The sequence below is a fragment of the Leucoraja erinacea genome, chromosome 4 (genome assembly GCF_028641065.1).
Source record: "Leucoraja erinacea ecotype New England chromosome 4, Leri_hhj_1, whole genome shotgun sequence".
Taxonomy (NCBI): Eukaryota; Metazoa; Chordata; class Chondrichthyes; order Rajiformes; family Rajidae; genus Leucoraja; species Leucoraja erinaceus.
Window position 1 is genome coordinate 64,326,481 of NC_073380.1, and position 16,736 is coordinate 64,343,216.

At 41.4% G+C, this 16,736-nt stretch overlaps 1 protein-coding gene across 1 annotated transcript in view; it reads right to left on the bottom strand.

Annotated features, from left to right (window-relative positions):
- LOC129696502 (transient receptor potential cation channel subfamily A member 1-like) overlaps nucleotides 1-16,736 on the bottom strand; it is a 100,634-nt gene that overhangs the window by 48,754 nt on the left and 35,144 nt on the right. Inside the window, exons 6-10 of the mRNA XM_055634477.1 lie at nucleotides 12,975-13,083; nucleotides 12,730-12,875; nucleotides 7,757-7,896; nucleotides 7,588-7,636; nucleotides 5,982-6,081 (exon numbers count right to left, since the gene is read on the bottom strand). Coding sequence (XP_055490452.1) covers nucleotides 5,982-6,081; nucleotides 7,588-7,636; nucleotides 7,757-7,896; nucleotides 12,730-12,875; nucleotides 12,975-13,083 — 544 coding nt within the window. The remainder of the gene's footprint in view (nucleotides 1-5,981; nucleotides 6,082-7,587; nucleotides 7,637-7,756; nucleotides 7,897-12,729; nucleotides 12,876-12,974; nucleotides 13,084-16,736) is intronic.

The following is a 16,736-nucleotide window of genomic DNA, read 5'->3' on the forward strand; positions in this document are numbered from 1 at the left end:
TTTTCTTGTGATTTTTTTTAATGATACTGCCTGTACGGGAAATTTATTTCGTTGTCTCAAAGTGAGGCAATGACAATAAAATTTGAATACAAGAATACAATACAATTCGCTCCTCCCCATGGACCTTCTCTCCTGATCCAGAGCCATCCCGAGGCCTTCTCCGCTGCCTCTATGGTGTTCTTGATGGCCTTTCTCCTCGCCACTCCGTTTATGCCCAGTGCACTCAAGGCTTTGTAGAGTGTCCTGCAAAACCTCTGCAGTCAACCTCGATGGGCATACACCTTGCCTTCCTGCCCTGCTTGCGGCAGTCTATGACCAGCTCTTCATACTTGGCCATCTTCCTCTCGTGGGCCTCCTCCAGACAGTCCTCCCACGGCACAGTCAGTTCCAACAAGACGATGTTTTTGGTCGCCTCTGAGACCAGGAGAATATCTGGCCTCAGGGTGGTCGTGGCAATGTGCTGTGGGAACTTCAGCTGTTTCACCAGGTCAACGGAAAGCTGCCAGTCCTCCGCAGTCACCAGGATTCCGGACTGATTCCTGGCTGCTGTAGTTCTTGGCAGCTGCACTCCGGCCTTCACGAAGGTGATCATCTGTGTGGTGGGGCGTTCTCGTCTACAGCTGCTGATCCCCATGCTGATGGCTTCTGCAATGGTTTTGAGAACCTGGTCGTGACGCCATGTGTACCGGTCCTGCCCAAGAGCCTTTCGGCAACAGCTCAGGATGTGCTCCAATGTCCCCTTGCCTGAGCATCGCGGGCAATCTGGAGATTCCGCTTTGCCCCAGATGAAGAGGTTCGATGGGCTGGGCAGGACATCATACACTGCCTGGACCAGGAACTTGATGCGCTGCGGTTCAGCCTGCCAGAGCTCAGTCCATGTGACTTTTCGGTCCATGGCCTGCTCTCACCTTGTCCCGGCTCCCTGCTGCCTCAATCCAACTGCTCTGGTACACCTCTCCTCCTCCACCACTGCCCTCACTTCCTCCTGGACCAGCCTGCGCCTCTCCTTCCCCTTGGCCTTGTCAAACTGGGGAGATGGGAAGATTCATCTTCAAATGCCGTCAACGCTGACAACGGGACGGATCTCACGTAGGGGACAAGACAAGGTATGCCGTTTATTTTTTCATATAAACTTGCTTCTTAGGATGCCTTCAATCAAAATTTCACGTTGCGAAAATGTAATTATGTAAATATACGAACCGGCAGTATTTTTCCTGCCAATATGGGGTTTAAATTCACTGCAACCGCAACGTTCCAAACCAGCGCGTTCCACAAAATCCCACTCACGATTATTTAAATGGCCATTAATTTACAGGAATTGAACACTAAATTCCTTCCATTTGGCTTATAAATTCATGATAATGAGATTTAAAAATCTCGTTATATTGCGAATTCTTGTGTGAATGTTATTTGGACTCTTAGGCTTTTTAAAAATGTTAACCTTTTCTTAAGAAATGGATAGATGTTTAGATCTAGTAATTGAATTTTGTAATTAGCTACAATTGGGTAACTAACTAATTATATGCTTTAATTTCAGGTCATCCAAGTAAGATTGTTTCATATTTGTTTCAGAATGCTTCAATCTAAAATAACTGAAAATTTAGTTCAGTTCTTTTAATTTTTTAGAAAGTTATGGGCTTTTGACTGTCCTTGATCACAGCTTTTGTGTTAAGTCAATCGAAAAGCAATAGGGAACAAGATGCTAATTTCCGAGTATGAATGGCCATAACTTTTTTAATACTGAAGATATGAAAGTGAATTAGGTGTCAAATTAAACTTCTTTTTATGCTTTATCTGATGGGATAAATTGCAGACTTGATTTTTAAAATCTCAAAATGTTGTAACATTGCGAATATTAGACAATACAAATGTCTCTTTCAACTGACGTTATTCGGTGTCAAGCAATGAGTGGCACCCGGATGGAATCCTTCAGTGATCATTCAAGGCCAGATTCATCATTACCTTGGTCCGGTGATGCCGGACCTACACCAGCAAAGTCGATTCTTGCAGATCTATTTTATGGACCCTAAAGATAACATTGAATTGCAAATGGATAGACTGTGAAATGCTGGTATTCAAAGGGAAATTGCTGCAATGCTTGAACGCTTGATAAGACAAAATAATCCTTACATTGAAACGTTTAAAATGGCAAAGGAAACAATTAAGGTTTACCAGAAGCATCAATCATCATAAATCCAGATCATCATGATGATATGGCGAGAATAATAACTGAATTCATGGCATTGTGTTCTCAAGAGCCATTTCCAAGAACACTCTACTACACCGATGTTCCCCCATACCCATGGAACAATAAGAGATGGCAAAGAAGGAAGGTTGGGAGGAAAGTGGAAGATCTTCCAGGATTTTTTGAAAGCCAATGTTCTGGGACGAGTTATATGGTTATATGGTTATATGGAGTGTATACCGTGTCTCGAAGATGTGGTGACCTCTACTACTTGAGACTGCTTCTCCTTCACGTAAAAGGGCCAGTGTCCTTCGATTCATTGAAGATACATGGAGTAATTAATCCTTCCTTCAAAGACATCTGCAGACAAAGATTTTGCTGCAAACTGACGACCATTGACAAAAAGAACAATGGAAAATGCTGACAAGACAAGACTCCCTAGTGCAATGAGAGATTTGTTTGTTGTTTTGCTGATGAATACTGAGTTCAACAATCCTTAATAATTATGGGAACACTTCAGGAATTCAATATCTGAAGATTACCGTAAAAAAGAACGGAGAACAATGTGATCCTAATAACATGATTGAAGATAAGCATCATGTTCAGGCTCTGTTGTATATTCAAGACAAGCTTGAGAATTACAACAAAACAATGGAATGCTTTCATTTGCCACAACCAAGAAATGGAAGGATGCACCTTGATGATGACAATCCAGAATTGATACAGGAATTGCAATGCAATAGAACTGAACAACAGCAATGTGTTGAGGAAAATGAGCCTCTCCTGAATGCTGAGCAGAGAGCAGACTTGATAGACTTGGTTTATACTCTCTAGAATTTAGAAGATTGAGAGGGGATCTTATAGAAACATACAAAATTCTTAAGGGGTTGGACAGGCTAGATGCAGGAAGATTGTTCCCGATGTTGGGGAAGTCCAGGACAAGGGGTCACAGCTTAAGGATAAGGGGGAAATCCTTTAAAACCGAGATGAGAAGAATTTGTTTGGTTGTTTTGTTGTTTGTCTTTTGCACAAAAGTCCGCGAGCATTGCCACTTTCATTTCACTGCACATCTCGTATGTGTATGTGACAAATAAACTTGACTTGACTTGACTTGACTTTTTTTCACACAGAGAGTGGTGAATCTCTGGAACTCTCTGCCACAGAGGGTAGTTGAGGCCAGTTCATTGGCTATATTTAAGAGGGAGTTAGATGTGGCCCTTGTGGCTAAGGGGATCAGGGGGTATGGAGAGAAGGCAGGTACGGGATACTGAGTCGGATGATCAGCCATGATCATATTAAATGGCGGTGCAGGCTCGAAGGGCTGAATGGCCTACTCCTGCACCTAATTTCTATGTTTCTATGTTTCTAGCAGTGTATGTCCAGGTGTGCAACTGCCTGAAAAGGAATCTTCCTTCAATGTTTTACATTGATTCACCAGGAGGAACGGGAAAAACATTTATCACCAATTTGATCCTCTCCAAAGGTAGCGGTCAAGGTGATGTGGCTATTACTGTAGCATCCTCTGGGATAGCAACTACATTCATGCCTGGTGGAAGAACTGCACATTCTCGATTCAAGATGCCCATCTGTGACCGAGGATACATTCTGCAACATTGACAAGAACACAGCACGTTTGATGAGGCAAGTGAAACTAATTGTTTGAGATGAATGCCCAATGATTAGGAGAGAGATCTTTGAAGCGGTGGACAGAATTCTTCAAGATGTACGCAGCAACACTAACCCTTTTGGCGGCATTCTTACCAATTGTTGTGGCGATTTTTGACAACTCCTTCCTGTAGTGAAAAAGGGAAATGTTGCTGTTGTTGAAAATTCCCGCATCAAGAAATCCTACGTGCCAAGTTTCACCAAATTTCAATTGCACACAAATATGCGATTGAGAGAGGGAGAAGGCGACTATTCTCAATTTTTGGTGAAAGTTGGAGAAGACGACATTTTAACGAATGAAGATGATTAAATAAAAATGCTACAAGACATGGTTCTATCAGTAAAAACACTGGAGGATTGTATTTATTTAATCTATCCCGCATTTGACAATCCTGCAGAATTATTCTCCGACAATTGGTTCTTGGTTCCGCACGATGATACGATGAGAAGGATCAATTTTACATGTATCACATGCTCCCCTGGAAACATTAAGGAGTACTTTTCTTTCAATGCTGTCACTGAGGGAACTAATGCTACTGACTTCCCAACAGAATTCCTCGATTCATTCAAGATCTCTGGATTACCACCACACAAATTGGAATTGAAAAAAGGATCTCCAATCATGTTAATGAGAAACTTGGAACCCCCAAAACTATGCAATGTAACGAGGATGATTGTGGAAGAGCTACACAATCATCTGATAATTGCAAGAATCAATGTGGGAACCTCCAAAGATGACATTGTTCTCATTCGTAGAATAATGCTCACTTTGACAGAAGGCAAAGACATTCCCCTTCAGCAGAGCCAATTCCCCATTCAGTCAAGTTTTGCTATGACAATCCATAAAGCGCAAGGACAAGCCATGGAGAAAGTGTTGATATACCTTGAGAAACTGGTATTTCAGCATGGACAACTATATGTGGCTCTTAACCGAGGAAGGATGAAGGAAAATGTCAACGTTTTCCTGAAGGGTGGAACATCGACCCAAGAATGTTGTCATTAAACACGTGCTTTGTTGAATGATGACTTCTGAGGTAAATTCTCAGATTTTCTTCAGGTTTAAATTTGACCACTCAATAATGTCTCTATATTAAAATTGTGTGTCTCTTTTTCCATCAACAGCAAAGAGACATTGAGATGCAGTGAGCAGCAGAACGCAACAAGAGACACGACAAGAAAGAAATGAACTGAATAAATCTCATCTTTAACATTTAAATTGTTGTTATATTTTAAGTGTTATTCATTTTAAGCTTTAATAAATCGCCTTTCCACTTGCCATGTCCATCAGCTGTGCCTGTGCAGTAATGCCTGTGTGTTCTACGTCACAATGGGAACCCAGTGGGCGGGAATGGCTGCGCTGCTGGAGAGCTGCTAAGAATGGATGGGGTAGGGGGTGAGGAGGAATGGAGTGAGTGCATGGGGGACAGGGGAATGGCAAGGGGCAGAGTGGGGGTAGGGTTGAGGGGGGATCATGAGCATCACAACGGGAACACATCAGCCGCGCCTGCGCAGTTGGGGGATATGGGTGAGTGGTGGAATATTGCGTTGGGCGACCAGGCCTCCCATGTGAGAATCACATAGTCTAGTACTAAGTTAAAAGCAAAAATAAAGTTTAACATAAACATCTACCACTGTGTAATCAACATAAGGCAATAAAGTGTGCTGGGGCCTGGAACTCATCAGCAGTAAGGGTGGTGAAAACAGGGACTCTTGTCACACTTAAACACTATCTGGGTGGACAATTCAAGACGTGTAACTTACAAGGCCGCGGATCAAGAGCTGCCGAGTGGAAATATCTAAATTGATCCCTTTTTTATTCAACAGGGATAGAATGGGAATGGGCCAAATTGTACCTTTTTTCCTCTCATTCGGTAATTTTATGTTAGTTAAAATTATTAGGATGATAAATAATATGTTGGATGTCCAACAATATTTAAGCTATTAAATGGATATTTTCCCAATCAGAGCAATATTTGTTTGCAAGGTCGATACTCTCCCTGGGTGAAGGCATTAAGACTGCTGTTAATTTTGTAAAACTCCAATAATCCAGTATCTCACTGTGTGAAAATATACCTGAAGAACTGAAATTGGAATACATGTATAACAAAATGGGCAAATAAAAAGAGCTGACCTTTTATCACTAGGATTTTGACAGAATTCCAGGCTCCACGTGAAGTGGCCCACAGAAGGGGGGTGCGGGATTCACTGTCAACCATATTCATATCTGATCCCTGTCATAAAGAAAAACAAAATGTACTTGCACATTAATTAAATAGTATCATATGTTTACTATTAAACTAATGAAAATTGCAAACAGGTCCTGGTTTAGTATTTTGTTGAAGATATAGTCTCCTTGCTCCAAATCACCTCGTGCTTTCTAGTTAATGGCTTTAGAATTTATAAGAAATCAAAGAAATACATCTAAAATCTAAAATTTAAAATAAAAACTGAAAATGCCAGAATCGATCAACTGATTAGGAAACAGTTAATATTCTAGCACTGAGTCCCTTCATCAGACTTTGAGAGTTTCTCTCTCCATAGATGATTGTGACATAAATTAGTGTTTTCAGTGTTTTCTGCTTTCATTTCTGATTTCCGGTTTTTGCAGATTTGGTTGAATGTATTTTTAAAGTTTAGGCATTATTCAAATCCAGGAAATGCAGCACTGACGCACACAGCAAGGGCACCTCAGAGAGCAAAGCGATGATGATCAGTAAATCAGTTGAGAGAAAATTAACATTTTCCACCGCTCTTCTTTGAAATAGTGCCTTTAGATCTTTCACATCTATCTCGATCATTTCGATCCTGACTATGGGTACTGTCTGTACAGAATTTGTACATTCTCCCTGTGACTGCATGGGTTTTCTCCGGGTGCTCCGGTTTCCTCCCAAACTCCAAAGGCATACAGATTTGTAGGTTAATTGGCTTCGGTAAAATGTGAGTTGTTCCTAGTGTGTAATCCCTAGGGGTGATCAGTGGTTGACATGGACTCAGTGCGCCAAAGGCCCTGTCTCCATGCTGTATCTCTAATGTAAAGTCTCAAGTCTAAATCTCAATTGACAATAGCATACCAAATGCCAAAGATTCTATTTAAGGGCAATGAAGAGGTGAAAGAACTAGAAAGGCAGGAAAATACAAAAAAAGCACGAGACCAAACCTCAGACTCTTCTCACATGATTATCAAAAACATGCATATCCAGCTATGGAACTAGATTATGAAATTAAACACTTTATCTTCTCCATTGAATGGCAATAGGAGCTAATAGTCAAATTATCTTCATCTGTGCAGCTGAGATTAGTATATTAATCGTAGACTTGAGACAATTTGCTGTTCCTTTGTCTTTGTGGCTGAGCCACTCATTGTACTTACACGCTCATACATTGGGGGGATTTTCTGAAAATTATCTTGATCTGAGCATCATTTTCATCTCATAGATAGACACAACATGCTGGAGTAACTCAGTGGTTCAGGTAGCATCTTTGGAGAAAAAGGATAGATGATGTTTTGGGTTGGGATCCTTCCTCAGATCTTATTTGTCCCGACCCGAAATGCCATACATGGTTTATCTCCAGAGATTCTGCCTGACCCGCTGGGTTATTCCAGCACTTTCTGTCCATCTATGGTATAAACCAGCATCTGCAGTTCCTTGTTTCTACACTTTCATCTCATTCTCTCTGGAATAGAGCACCTCAAATTTAAACTTTTTTAATCAGTTAGAAGAGTGATGAATGGATACCTGTTCAATTAAATATTCTAGTAGTTCTGAGGAATCATATGTTGCAGCCCTGCAAGGACAAAGTACACAATATACGTTAATACCACTATCTTGGCATTTAGAAGCTACTGAACAATTTAAATTTTACTAAGTTTCAAGTTAATCTTATCTTACTTTAAGTTTATCTTACTTGTGTATTGGTGTTTGTTTAATGCCATCCAGAATGTGAAGTATATCATTCTCTCCTTTGTATTGAGAAAGCATGAACCTGACAGCCTCAAAAGCCCCCTGCAAGCAGGCGAAGTGAAGAGGAGTTGATTTATCCTTCTGCTAAAATGAAACAGAAATAATGTTGACCTTATTATGAAGTTTTATAGCTTTAAGGTATTAATTTACATAATAATGGATATTCTTTCGAAAGATAAACTTCCTCACTTGCATTGACATACTTATAGTGCTGAGTGAATTTACAAGGAAGCGATTTTCAATCTTTGTATAGCTTCAGGTTGCTACAAGTCCACTGTCCACCAAACCCTGCTGCTCTTCCCCCACTTCCCCTCCAACATTACTTTAGGCTATCAATGATTCACCTCCTAAACTCCACAATGTTCATTTGTGTACCAGCTTCTGCCATCCAGTGGCAGTACATAAGAAATGTCCTGCTTCTGTGCCTCTTCTCCAACTACACAAAAAAAAAACAGAGCAGATCCACAACCATCTGATGGAGAACAAGTGAACAGTCTGACAATTCAAAGCTATGTTTAATGATTACTTGAGCTGGAAAATATATTTCAGTATTTTTATTGCAGTTTTTTTGCTTCGTTCAGCAAATCAGTCTCACCCAAATCAAAAATAGGTATAGATTTCCATAGGAAGATACATTGTGAGGTATAATTATGTTGAAGATGAAGAGGAGAGAGCTGCAGAATCAGACAGCATGGTCAACATCTGTTAGCAACAAGAGGCACCATTCCCCCCCAAAGAATGTGGGGGCAAGCCAGGCTCCAGGTGAAATTTTCTGAGTAACTATGCATCAAATATTAATTCTTCAAACATGCCAGTGGCCAATTTATGACTTTCAGAATGAAGATCTAAAGCCACATTTATTTTCCAACAACATATTTTTATTATCAAAATATCATCTTCTTTTGAATATGTTTGTAATGTAAGAGAGGAAGCAGAAATTTGAAAACTGAACCATAAAAATATTAGGGCTTGTGACTGACATCTTGTTCATTTTGGGAATATTGGTTTCTACAGTGTAGATAGCTCCTATCAATGGCATACATTATCAATCAAATCCAGCTGGCACATTCCAGCAGTAGAGTTGCCTCCTTACAGCGCCAGAGACCTAATTACTGCTGCTATCTTTATTGAGATTGTTCGTTTTCCCCATGGCCTGCGTGGGTTTTCTCCAGGAGCTCTGATTTCCTCCCACACTACAAAGACATACAGGCTTGCAGGCTAATTGGCTTGGTAACATTTTTAAATTGTCCCTAGTGCGTGTAGGATAGTGTTAGTGTGCAGGGATCTTTGGTCAGTGTGGACTCAATGAGTTGAAGGGCCTGTTTCCATGTTGTATCTTTAAACTAAACTCTAGTCTATGTGAAGGGATTCCATTTCTCGAACATGGTCACATTTGTGATGACATTCAGCGGGCTATTTCATGAATGGATGCGTTAATTAGGAACAGTCAGCATGGCTTTGCACAGACTAAGTCATATCTTACTAACTTGAGGTGACAAAGGGGATCAATGAGGGTAGGGGTTGGAAGTTGGCTGCATGGATGTCAGTAAGGCATTTAATAAAGACCCCCAAAGATAGGCTAATCCAGAATATTAAAATGCATAGGATTAAAAGTGTTAAAAGTGTTAAAAATGCACAGGATTAAAAGATTAAAAAGATTCCTAATTGGCTTTCTTATAGAAAACCGAGAGTTCTGGTGGAAAGACAATATTCAGGATGGAAGTCTGGGACCAGTATAGTTCCATTGGGATTCATACTTGGACCTCTGCTGTTTGTGATATATATAACAGACTTGGATGTAAACATAGATGGGTTGATTAGTAAATTTGCAAATTACATCAAGATTTCTGGAATTGCGGACTGTGAGGAAGGCTGTCAACGTATACAGCAGGATATCAGGATGTCAACGTATACAGCAGGATATACAACAGAGAGTGGTGAATCTCTGGAACTCTCTGCCACAGAGGGTAGTTTGAGGCCAGTTCATTGGCTATATTTAAGAGGGAGTTAGATGTGGCCCTTGTGGCTAAGGGGATCAGGGGGTATGGAGAGAAGGCAGGTACGGGATACTGAGTTGGATGATCAGCCATGATCATATTGAATGGCGGTGCAGGCTCGAAGGGCCGAATGGCCTACTCCTGCACCTAATTTCTATGTTTCTATGTTTCTATGATATAGATCGGCAACAAAAATGGGCAGTGAAGTGGCAGATGGAGTTTAATCCGAGCAAGTGTAAGATGTCGTACTTTGCGAGGTCAAATGTAAGGGGAAAATATACAATGAATGGCATGACCCTTAACACCATTGATATACATCGTGATCTTGGGGTCCAAGTCCATAATTCTCTGTAAGTGGCAACACAAATGTACAGAGTAGTAAAAAGGCATATGATATGATTGTTTTCATAGGTCAGGGTATTGGGTATAAGAGTCAGGAAGACATTAGACGGATTTGGTTAAGCCACATGTAGCGTACTGCTTGCAGTTCTGATTATCCCATGACAGGAAGGATGTGGAGGCAATAGAAAGGGTTCAGAGGAGCTTTAACAGAATATCTTGATTAGGGGTTTCTAGCTATAGGGGGAGGTTGGGCAGGCTTAGATTGTTTGCAGGGAGGCTGGAGAGAAGTATACAGCATTGTGAGATGCATAGATTAGACAGATAGCCAAAACCTTCTTCCCAGGATGGGAATTGAAATATGAGAGTGCAAAGCTTTAAGATAAGAGGGGAAATGTTTAAAGATGTGCATTGCAATTTTGTTTTTATACAGAGCGTGGTGCCTGGAATGCACTGTCAGGGGTGATAGTTGAGGCAGATACATTTTGTTGTCTCTGTACTGTACACTGCACAATGACAATAAAGTTGAATCTGAATCTGAATCTGAATCTGAGATACGATAGTGGCATTTTAAGAGACGTTTGGAGAGGCATATGGATAAGCAGCGAATGGAAGGATGTGGAGCAAGATAAGAGTTGGTCTTGGCATCATTTCAGTACAGACATTGTAGATTGAAGGGCTTGTCCTTGTGCTGCACTGCTCTACCTTTTATGTTCTATGTTCTGATGCTAGTTTGCAGGAAACTGCCAGAATGCATTCATCCTCCAACACTCTGTTCTTCCTAGGTGGACAAATAACTGCAGTCTGATTATTCACTTTCCCTGGAAATCTTTCCTCCACTATTGCACATTGTTGATCAGTTTACCAACATTTACCAGAAATGTGTCAGCCTCGATAACAATCAGCACGGGAGCACCTCAAGGCTGCGTGCTCAGCCCCCTGCTGTACTCCCTCTATACTCATGACTGCGTAGCCGGTCACAATGCGAACTCCATCATCAAGTTCGCTGACGACACCACTGTTGTGTGACGTATCACTGATGGGGATGAGTCAGAGTATCGAAGGGAGATCGAGCAACTGTCCATATGGTGCCAGCGCAATAGCCTCAACAACAGCAAAACCAAGGAACTGATTGTGGACTTTGGAAGGAGTAGGATGGGGACCCGCAGCCCCATTTATATCAACGGGTCGATGGTTGAAAGGGTCAAGAGCTTCAAATTCCTGGGCGTGCACATCTCTGAAGATCTTTCCTGGTCCGAGAACATTAATGCAATCATCAAGAAAGCTCATCAGCGTCTCTACTTCCTGAGAAGATTACGGAGAGTCAGTTTGTCAAGGAAGACTCTCTCTAACTTCTACAGGTGCACAGTAGAGAGCATGCTGACCGGTTGCATCGTGGCTTGGTACGGCAACTTGAGCACCCAGGAGAGGAAAAGACTACAAAAAGTAGTAAACACTGCCCAGTCCATCATCGGCTCTGACCTTCCTTCCATCGAGGGGATTTATCGCAGTCGCTGCCTCAAAAAGGCTGGCAGTATCATCAAAGACCCACACCATCCTGACCACACACTCATCTCCCTGCTACCTTCGGGTAGAAGGTACAGGAGCCTGAAGACTGCAACAACCAGGTTCAGGAATAGCTACTTCCCCACAGCCATCAAGCTATTAAACCTGGCTCGGACAAAACTCTGATTATTAATAACCAATTATCTGTTATTTGCACTTCATCATTTTATTTATTCATGTGTGTATATATTTATATTATAGTATATGGACACATTGATCTGTTTTGTAGTAAATGCCTACTATGTTCTGTGTGCTGAAGCAAAGCAAGAATTTCATTGTCCTATCAGGGACACATGACAATAAACTCACTTGAACTTGAAAATCATGCCAAATATTAAGATGATTCTGTTTCTATCTTCTGCTTCCAATATTTCCCTGGTGCAAGTAATTCATCTGTTGTGATGCAGGGGGACTAGCAGATATATATTTGTAGTCTTCCTGGATACTCTCCTTAGATACCTTTGAATTTTTTTCCTGCGTTTCTATTACAGTTATCAGGTAGACTCAACTGTCCGCCACCAGTTGGCCGAGCATTGATAGTAAAAATTCTACTCATCCATAAAAAAAGGTTGTGGCAACAATTATATCAAATGTTAAAATTATACATTTCAGGAAACTTCAGGTCAAAATCCTGCATTTTCTCATCTCTGTAAATTATTTTTCTCTATTATTTCCTATTCCTTACAATTGTCAGACAATGCAACTCATTGCTTTGTGTAAAATTAACCTCCAATCCCTATATATTTGTTTGTCACTTCATTTGCTGCACCGCTGGATCTTAAATTTAAAAAAGATACATATTTTCAGCAATAACAATTCTTTTGATAACACATAATTATCAGCAAGAGAAATACTTATTTTAGAACTTTCCTAATCTAGTAAAGAACTGATTCAAGTATAACTCTTTGCTTTTTATTCAGTTATTATCAGTTTGGCTGTATGATTCCCCTTTGCTACTTCTAACACCCATTTATATTCAGATGATTCACCTTTTTACTGATTTGTAAACACATACCTCTTGTAAATCAATTTTTGCTCCATTGTTAATGCAGGTTTTAATTGTCTCAATTTTTCCGCCAAGTAAAGCCATATGAAGTGGGGTATGGAGTCTTTCATCAAGAAAATTTGTATGCAATTCACGAGAGTAACCCAGTTCCTCTCCTTAAAGATAAATAATGTGTGAGCCATTGCTTAGATGAAGTAAATAAATCCCTAAAGGCAAATGCTTCTTCAATCAATTACATTAATATTTATACCAACCTTTCCGAATTAATATTTCCATTGTCTTGTTTGCTCCTGAAAATGCAGCTTCATGAATAGGAAAACGACCCAGTCTATTCTGTTTGCATAGTAATGCTCCATGCTCCAACTAAAAAACAGTCATAAGGTCATAAAGTCATGTGATACGAACAGAATTAGGCCATTCGGCTCATCAAATCTACTCCACCATTCAATCATAGCTCATCTATCTCTCCCTCCAAATCGCATTTCCCTGCCTTCTCCCCATAACCCCTGACACTTATACTAATCAATAATCTATCTACCTCTGCCTTAAAAATATCCATTAACTTAGCCTCCACAGCTTTCTGTGACAAAGATTCCACAGATGCACCGCCCTCTGACTAAAGAATTCCGCCTTATCTCCTTTCTAAAGGAACGTCATTTAGTTATGAGGCTATGACCTCCAGTTCTAGACTCTCTCACCAGTGGAAACGTCCTCTCCACATCTACTCTATTCAAGTGTGAATTGGAGAGAAAATTTACTATAGTTCTAAAAAAAATTCAGAAAGATAAATCTGAATGCTGCTCTTAATAACAAGCTTCATAATTGTAGGAATGGAGCGAGACATCACAAAGTACTTTACAGTTTTGCATAAAAAACTTTTTTTTTAATTATCCAAATTAGTTGCTAATAATTTTATTCTGATATGAACTCCACTGTTTATAAGCCACAGGAAGCATGATTCTATTTTTGCTATTTTAAGAAAATCCAATTTGTTTTACATTTAGTAACCTATTGAAAACAATAAGAAAGCAAATCTATTCACATCGAAATTCTGGAACATGAAATATTTCCAACATTAAATAGTTTCTCTTTCCACAGATTAAAGCGATAACTGTTTACAGCATTTTCTGTTTTCATTTCACACTTGCTGTTCCTCCACCTTTATGTTCTTATGTGGCCAATCTGCAATTCACCTCCATTTACCCTTGTTAGCTTCATAGCCATTGATACACTTATTTAACAAAATACGTTAATCACAGACTGGAAGCTGCAATGGTCATAGAATCTATAAATGGGGAAACAAAATTCCAGATTTCTTGGGTCTTCCTTGTCAGTTTAAATCAATTTAAAGAATAAAATATTTTATGAAACTGTAGATGGGTTGGTTGGTAAGTGTGCAGATGATACAATACATTTGTGGTGTTACGGACAGTGAAGAAGACTATTGAAGGATACAGGAGGATATCGATCAGTCAGAAACATGGGCAAAGAAGTGGAGGGCAGTGGGATACACTGGGCAGTAGATGTCAACATTTCCCTTCTGTAATCTGGAGGGGAATTAATGATTTATCTGGTGAGGTTAAACATGGTAGGGGACTCCAAGCTGATTATGTATCAGTTTCAAGAGAATGGGACAAATACGCCAATTTCGTTTTAACTTCTCTATACCTTTGTTACTGATAGAGAAATTTAAAATATTTCCCTTTTTAATACTATTTGAAAACCATTACATACAATCCATATACCATGTTTCTGCACAGTCATCAGTTCTCATTTACATTAGTGAGAATATAGAAGTGCATTAGAAGAACTATTGGTGGAGGCACAGATGGTATTGCTGGGTCTACATTAATCACTTGATAAACAAGAAAAGGCTGGGAGTGAATAAAGCATAGAGTTTGACCCTAACTCACTACATATGGGCCTGCCGCCACTTCTTCAATGGTGGGGAACATCGGTGCCTGCACCAGTCCCAAGAAGCAGAGTACACTACGAGTTAAATCAAACTTCCACAGTGCAGTATTGAAACTTGCTTATATTAATGAAGTGGCGGAGCTGCCCTGCAGCTGCGGCTCGCCTGCAGTCCATTTGTTTTTTATTTTTTTGTTTTCTTTTGTCCTGTTGTTTTAGTTTATTTCAGTTTATTTGGTAGTGTATGTGTGGGGGGGGGGGGGGGGGGGGGGGGGGGGGGAGAAACTTGTTTTTAGTCTCTTCCCTCGGGGGTGTGGATGCAACCTTTTCTTGTCGTATCCCCCGTCTCCGTCTCCTTCTGCGCTGAGTCCTAATGACGGAGCTGGCGGCCTCCAACTGGGACCGACCTCGAGGCTCCGGAGGCAGAGCCAGGACTTACCAACGTGAGGCTGGCCGACTTCGGGGCTGTGGTGGCGTTGCGGCGGCGGCGGCCCGACTTCGGAGCCTCGGAGGCTCGGCCGCGGGCCCAGTGAACTTGGTCACGGGACCAGTGGACGACATGGTCAGGAGCTCGCAGGTCCCAGGTTGGTAACCTGTTCTCCGGAGCTCCCGCAACAGCAGCTTCGTCCTCTGGACTGGAGGGCGGCAGTTTTGGCAGCTTCAACCGCCCAGGACCGCGGAGTTTGAATCGGCCCGTTCGCGTAGTTCATATTCAGCCGCGGGACTTACTTACCATCACCTGGTGAGGTCCCAACATCGGAAGCCTGGATCGCCTCGGCGCAGAGGGAGAACAAGGAGGGAAGAGACAAGGACCTTAAGACTTTTGCCTTCCATCACAGTGAGGAGGTGACTCACTGTGGTAGATGTTAAATCTGTGTTTATTGTGTGTTTTGTTATTTTATTCTATGTTATGACTACAAGGCACAACATTTCGTTCAGACTGAAAAGTCCGAATGACAATAAAGGAATACAATACAATTAAAATAGAGCCTGCAGGGTTTCCCGTTACAGAAATGTGTGCTTTTGTTGCAAAAACTATAAGCCAGGATGAGTAAGAGCACACAGATAATTCCTTTATGGGAAGATGCATTAATAGACTATAAAATGACTCATCTAAGGGAAGATAGCAGAGATTTAGTAAATTCTGTTATCAATGCTTTGCTGCAGCTTTGGTCTAATTGAACATCTGAGGTTCTGCGTCAGGTCACCAGTGATCTATTCAATGATCACACTGTTAATTGGGGATGTTATGGTGTCAGATTTGTTTGGGAGCTATCATTTAAATTTGTGTTTTTTTTTTTACAGGTGCAGTAGGTTGCATTGAAAAGAATTGTAAAAGCTCTTGCAGCCTACATGATCCTGTAGCACAGCTTGAGCAAAGAAGAGATGGAGTCGATGCGGAGTTGATGTTTCCACTAGTGGGAGAGTCTAGGACCAGAAGGCACAGCCTCAGAATAAAAGAACGTACCTTTAGAAAGGAGATGAGATGGAATTTCTTTAGTCAGAGGGGGATGAATCTGTGGAATTTTTTGTTGTGGAGGCCGAGTCATTGGGTATATTTATGGTGGAGATTGACAGATTCTTGATAAGTAGAGGGCCTGTCCCCCGTACTTGTCCTTGGCACGCAAATTACATGACCTCGTAGTCGCGTTAAGCCGCGACGGCTGCGCGAAGGTCGCACGCGACTTAATTTGACCGCACAGCCATCTGGAGCGCATGACGTCATTTGAAGATGGACACAAAGCTGGAGTAAATCACTGGAGAGAAGCGATGAGTGATGTTTCGTGTCGAGGCTCTTCTTCAGTCTGAAAAGAAGGGTCTTGATCCAAAACGCCATCCATTGCTTCTCTCCAGAGATGCTGCCGGTCCCGCTGATTTACTCCTGTATTTTGTGTCTATCTTCAAATTTCTTGGCTCCGCTCTGGGAGTAGTAGTGGGGGCGGACCCGGACCGCAACAGCCGTGAGAACCAGGCCGAGCTCGGCGATCGTTTGCCTTCTTCTGCTGCAGCTGGAGGTGAGACGTTGAGTCGCGCCAGGGTCTTGGGCCTGTCCCACTTTGGCCGTCAGTTCCGCGACAGGCCGTTGGCGCACGAAGATTTCGTTC